This window comes from Protobothrops mucrosquamatus, unplaced genomic scaffold (assembly GCF_001527695.2).
Source record: "Protobothrops mucrosquamatus isolate PMUCROS unplaced genomic scaffold, P.Mucros_1.0 scaffold_294, whole genome shotgun sequence".
Taxonomy (NCBI): Eukaryota; Metazoa; Chordata; class Lepidosauria; order Squamata; family Viperidae; genus Protobothrops; species Protobothrops mucrosquamatus.
In genome coordinates this window covers 376,537-383,244 of record NW_015386370.1, presented here as the reverse complement: position 1 = coordinate 383,244, position 6,708 = coordinate 376,537, and the positions used below count along the sequence as shown (strand labels likewise).

The window sequence follows — 6,708 nt, the reverse complement described above, 5'->3', positions numbered from 1 at the left end:
ACTTTACAATGCCTTGGTAAGGCCACACTTGGAATACTGCATCCAGTTTTGGTCACCACGATGTAAAAAAGATGTTGAGACTCTAGAAAGAGTACAGAGAAGAGCAACAAAGATGATTAGGGGACTGGAGGCTAAAACATATAAGGAACGGTTGCTGGAATTGGGTATGTCTAGTTTAACAAAGAGAAGGATGAGGGGGAACATGATAGCAGTGTTCCAATATCTCAGGGGCTGCCACAAAGAAGAGGGAGTCAAGCTATTTTCCAAAGCGCCTGAAGGCAGGACAAGAAGCAACGGGTGGAAGCTAACCAAAGAGAGAAGCAACCTAGAACTAAGGAGAAACTTCCTGACAGTGTGTTGGCTTTTTTCGCAGCTGCAGCACACTGCTGGTTCATATTTAAGTGATTGTCCACTAGGACTCCAAGATCCCTCTCACAGTTACTACTATTGAGCAAGGTAAACTATACCTGTGCATTTGTTTTTTCTTGCCTAAATGTAGAACCTTACTTTTTTCACCACTGAATTTCATTTTGTTAGATAGTGCCCAATGTTCAAGTCTGTCAAGATCCTTCTGTATCTTAAGCCTGTTTTCTGGAGTGTTGGCTATTCCTCCCAGCTTGGTGTCGTCTGCAAATTTGATGAGTTCCCCATCTATCCCCTCATCCAAATCATTGATGAAGATGTTGAAGAGCACTGGGCCTAGGACAGAGCCCTGGGGCACCCCACTACTCACTTCCCTCAATGTAGATGCAGTTCCATTGAGGACTACACGCTGAGTACGGCCGGCCGGTCAGCCAGCTACGAATCCATCTGGTGGATGATGCTGTCTAACCCACACTTTTCTATCTTATCAAGTAGAAGATTGTGATTTACTTTATCAAATGCCTTACTGAAGTTCAAATAAATTATATCCACAGCATTCGTCTGGTCCACTAATTTTGTCATTTGGTCAAAGAATGCGATAAGATTTGTCTGGCATGATCTGTTTTTGACAAACCCATGTAGGCTTTTGGTAATGACTTTGACACTAGGTGTTCGCTGATTCGTTGTTTATCTTTTCCAGAATTTTCCCAGGTATTGAGGTCAGGCTGATAGGTCTGTAATTTCCTGGATCCATTTTTTTTCCTTTTTTCAAGATGGGAACTACATCAGCTCTTTTCCAGTCCTCCGGTAGTTCCCCAGTGCTCCAGGATCTTTGAAAGATATAGTACAGTGGTTCTGAGATCACATCTGCCAGTTCCTTCAGAACCTTAGGATGTAAACCATCTGGTCCTGGTGATTTGAACTTATCTAGACTGGACAGGTGCTCACTTACCATTTTCTTCCCTATCTTATGTTTCTAATCTGTTTTTTACGGTAGTTTTTAATAGGTTGGGCTGTTTTTTGCCTTTGTGTAAAGACGGATGCAAAAAACAAGTTAAATAGTTCCGCTTTCTCCGTTTGTCATTTGAATGAATCATTCAGATGTTCATTGGCAAACTTCAGACGGGCCTGTACATATGCTTTCTTCAGCAGGGGGACCTTGCGGGCGCTGCAGGATTTCAGTCCTTCATGGCGTAATGTTTTACCAATTGTTTTCTTAGTGACTATGGTCCCAGCTGCCTTGAGATCATTGACAAGATCCTTCTGTGTAGTTCTGGGCTGATTCTTCACCATTGTCATGATCACTGAAACTCCACAAGGTGAGATCTTGCATGGAGCCCGACAGAGGGAGATTGACAGTTATTTTATGTTTCTTCCATTTGCGAATAATCGCACCAACTGTTGTCACCTTCTCACCAAGCTGCTTGGCGATTGTCTTGATTGATTGCTTCTGTGGACAGGTGTCTTTTATACAGGTAACAAGCTGAGATTAGGAGCCCTCCCTTTAAGAGAGTGCTCCTAATCTCAGCTCATTACCTTTATAAAAGACACCTGGGAGCCAGAAATCTTGCTGATTGATAGGGAATCAAATACTTATTTCACTCATTAAAATGCAAATCAATTTATAACTTTTTTGTAATGCGTTTTTCTGGATTTTTTCTTGTTGTTATTCTGTCTCTCACTGTTAAAATAAACCTACCATTACAATTATAGACTGGTCATTTCTTTGTCAGTGGGCAAACTACAAAGTCAGCAGTGGGCCTTGAGCTGTTTGCAATTGGGCTGTGGAAATGGCAGGCGCACGTCCTCATTTGCTTCAGCAGCAAGCACATACGCGTGTGCTCCATTTGCATGAGCGGTAGACGCACGTACACACTGTTCACGCAAATGGAGCTGTGCATATGTTACAGCTGCTCGTGAGAAACCATCTCCTCTCCCCCCTCCAGTTCGTAAAGCCAGAAAGGTTGGGGAACTCTGATATAATATATAATTTTAAAATGTCTGTGTCTAGAAAATCTGATCTGGTAGATAACATAGTACTATAATACATAGATAATAATTACTGTATAGTAAGGCATACTAATTTAAATGTCATTAACATAATAAATTGAGAATTCTGGGGAATCCAAAAATAAAAATATCCAGACAATCCTTTTATTAGAGAACCTGTATAGAATGTAGTTTTTAAAATATTGTAAATATTGCTAGAAAATGGTACATTAAATTAAATATTCTAGAATATAGGGAGGAAATGATTAAGAAGTCGTCTATCCAGGGTAAGACCATTTTGATGTAATATGTTATGTTGTTAATTAATTTTGTCTTGGAAAATTCACTGATTTCATTCTTCATTAAAATGAACTGCAATAATTTAGAAAATATGAAGATGATAATATACACTTTTTAATGATTAAAAATATCAGTACTCCAATATAGTATTTCTATCAACTCTACAATGATCTACAAAATTTTATCTTTTTCTATATTTCTAATTTTTTTTTGCTGATAATCCTGATTTACACCACTGTTAGGAAATCTGACTTGCATACAGTACTCTTTGCTTAATGACCGGTCATTTAACAACCATTCGAAATTATGACAGACTGCCCCAGAACTTATTTTCAAAGTTCTGAAGCCACCCTCATGATCACATGATTGCATTTTGGGCACTTGGCCACCGGCTCACATTTATGGCCATTTGCAGCATCTTGCAGTCATCTGGCCACAATTTTTAGTGTTCAGCCAATTTCTGACAAAAAATGTCCATTGGGGAAAACAGATTCGCTCAATGACTGCTGCTATAAAATCAGTCATGGTCATGTGGTGACTCATTTAATAACTGCCATGACTTACGACCACAATACCAGACTCAATTATGATTCTAAGTACAGGACTACCTATATACAAGTTTTTGTATTTATAGGCTGCAATTGACAAGACAGAGATCAGGTGTAATTAACCAATCAGAATGATAAACAAACTGCAAACAGTGTATTATAACAAGTGTCAGGAGTAAAAACTGAAGACTTAAGCCTTGGGGCTTACATCTTTCCTTGACTTTGCATGACAGCATCAAGTTCTTAGAGAATGAACTATTGCAACACTAATGTGTTTCATTGAGGAAGATGGGCGGTTCAGAAATAGGAAATATAATAAATATATAATTCTCTTATAACAAGTAATTTGATTAAAAATTAACAATTTAAGTATATGATGAATATATATACTTCTCTTTCCCATATTTGGGCCCACAGGGTGCTCTAAAAGAAAAAAGCATTCATCCTCTTCCCCTGTCTCTTGTAGCTAACAAAGTGAGAAAGAGCCTGTGGCCTAGTGGCTAACATTGTATTTATATCCCGCCCTTCTCCTGGTGTTAGTGTTTTGCGCTTTCCTCCTTTTTTATAAGATGAATTGAAATATATTTTTAAAAGAAAAAATTAATGATAATAAAGAAGACTAATATCAAGGTGGGCATTTTCAAGCCATCCAATACTCCTCCATTAAGCACCAGCAAACACAGCATGCACAAACTAAGCACAACTTGTGTTGTCTTTAACAGCAACACAAGAATTTAAAATCTCCATATGGTCACTCATGACCTAGATACTTTGTAAATAAATGACTGCAATGCATTCTACACAGGGCTGCCCTTGACGACCACCCAGAAGCTACAGTTGGTTCAGAATGCAGCAACCTAGGCAATAAGGGATGTTGTGGTATGTGCATTGATATCCACTGCTCCACAGGCTACCAGTTGGCTTCCAGGTATAATTCTAGGTGCTCATTAGTAAAGTAATTCACCATAATCTAGCTCATGCTGTCTTTTGCGAAAACACAGATATTCTGGGATGAATACAGGTTATAGTCAACATTACTGTCCATTATGCTATCATAAATTTAAATTTTCAACTCAAGAAGTAAACTTTCTACATAAGTTCTCAATAAATTATGTATAGCTATCATCTCATCTGCTATTTAGGAAAAAAAAGAACACTATAAAGTGAAGTAAAACAGAACAATACTGATTTCCATTACATAAGATTTATGGATCTCACGTTTGTGAACATGTGTGGAAGGGTATGGAGAAGAACAAATATTATATGCAAATGAATACAGAAGTCAATGGTACCAGCCATTTCTTCCCTACTACTGTCATTTTAAAATCACATTCAAAATGACTGAACAGTGGCGAGTTCTTCATTCTGAATCATTTGAATGCAATATAAAAATCTATTTACAGTTCTCTGCCTCTCTCCCCTTTTCATTTCTCTAGTTCTTTCTAAGAAAAAGTACAGAACTAAGAATACATACCTCAAGTCCTCGTGTCTGCTGACTTATCTGATGGTTTAACTGCTGCAGTTCAAGACGAAGCTGCTGTTCTCTCTCAGATGATGGCAAAGGTTTTCCATGGTTAGCAATATCTGTCATAGATAATCTCTCCCTTTTGGGATAGATAATTGTTTGGAAGGGGGAAAAGTTTTGTTGTTGTTCTTGCTTCTCAGTTTAATTGAGAAAACTTAAAATATGTATAGCACATGCAAATTCAAATCCCCTACCTGTCACCAAGCCGGCCCTGAGAAGGTACAGTTTGATGGGGTGAATATGGTGAACCTCCCCATGCACTGTGTGTTCCATATGGGCTGTAATCTATAAAGAACAGAAAAATCCTATATAAAAATTATTCATTAGAATTATCATAATAGAATACTAGTAATTAACTCAATTTCCAAATCAGCCTTCTGTGCTGTAAAGACTGCATTTACAACAGATCACTATGAGTCGCCATTTATTTTTATATATATTCTCTCTTTTTAATATAATGGTTCTATGTAAAACAAAGTTTTTTTATGCTTGCCACAATTTTAATAGCCTGAGGTCATATTTTCCTCCTCTTTTAAACAGCTATAGTTCACAGCAAATAGATCTGAACATGCATATTTCAAAGCTGCATGGCCCAATCTGTGGCTACCTTACTGCCCCCTCCATGAGGAATGAAGCCATCTTGGCTGACTTTTCCATCAATTTTCCAAGGCAGCAAAATGCAGGCCGGAGCTCCATTCCCACCTGCAGAATGAAGCTGCTCCTTCGGCCACAGAAGAAGTGGACCAGCTGGGTGGGGCTGTTGGTGCCAGAGGTGAATATAAAAGACATTCCACGAAAATAAAACCTGGTGCTTCTTTTGGAGGAGCAAAAAAAAAAAAAAGACCCAGTCTTATTTTGGGGGAAACATGGTAGGATTGTTCTGGTGAACGCCATAAAAGGATACCATGCAACTTTTCATTATTTCTATTTAAAACTAAAAATTGGAATGATCTAAAAATAACCTTTTCTAGAAAAAGAATTAAAAGAACACAAATCTATCTTATACCCAGAGATCTATATATTATAAATAAATGACTCATCTCCCCTAGTCTGCAAGTGCCACAATCAATGCCACAAAATCTCCATAATTTGGAACACAAAACATTCACAATAACAAATGCCTTATCTTTCTTCACTAGTATTAACTTTAAAACAGGAGCTTAACTTATACTTCATAGAGGAAAATAAACAGTAACCAATATATGAGACATTATCATTTTAGCCATTATCTATCCACTTGCAGGATGAAGGCCTCTTCCGATGTCTCCAACCAATACGGCCCTGAGCTTTCTTTTGCCAATTGGGCCCGCAATACTTGCTGATGTCGTCACTCCATCTTGTTTTACGTCTCTTTCATGGACGCTTTTTATCAATTGGGATCCATTCTATGGCTGCCTTGGTCAGTTCTTCATGCTATGGGACCAACCCATTTCCATTTCAATTATTTTACTCTCTTGATGATATCATATACTTTCGTTTGTTCTCTAATCCATGTGCGGGTCTTTCTATCTTGTCTTGTAATGCTGAGCATGTAATCTTTTTTAAAAAAATATATTTTATTATTTTTTTACAATAATAATCTTTAGTGCTTCGTGAACAGTGTGTTGTCTGGGTTCATATATTTAACACAATAATAATTAATTTCTACAATTAATCAATATGTTGGTTGGTAATATATTTCTTGGTCCTCTCTTCTTCCAGTAATATTCTCCTTTTGTCTACATTAAACAAATATAATTCTTAATATTTTCAATATATACCAAGTTGAATATGTAGCGGGGACAGCCTGAGAGTGCTTGCAGGAGCTTGACTGGGAAGGGGAAGATTGGGACAGCTGCAGTTGGCTTGGGTGTGGCTGGCGTGAGTGGAAGGAGGAAGGATAGAAAAGGGAAGAAAAGGAGAAGGCCGGGGTGGTTGGAGTTGAGAAGAGAAGGTCTGGAAGCTTATTTTATTTTTCTATCAAGGGTATTTTAAATAGAGGCT

The 6,708-nt window shown here is 37.9% G+C and overlaps 1 protein-coding gene across 1 annotated transcript in view; it reads right to left on the bottom strand.

Moving 5' to 3' along the window:
- The window catches only part of RC3H1 (ring finger and CCCH-type domains 1), a 76,805-nt gene that overhangs the window by 6,102 nt on the left and 63,995 nt on the right, over window positions 1-6,708 (bottom strand). The window contains exons 16-17 of the mRNA XM_015832001.1: window positions 4,920-5,010; window positions 4,675-4,804 (exon numbers count right to left, since the gene is read on the bottom strand). Of these exons, the coding sequence (XP_015687487.1) occupies window positions 4,675-4,804; window positions 4,920-5,010 (221 nt within the window). The remainder of the gene's footprint in view (window positions 1-4,674; window positions 4,805-4,919; window positions 5,011-6,708) is intronic.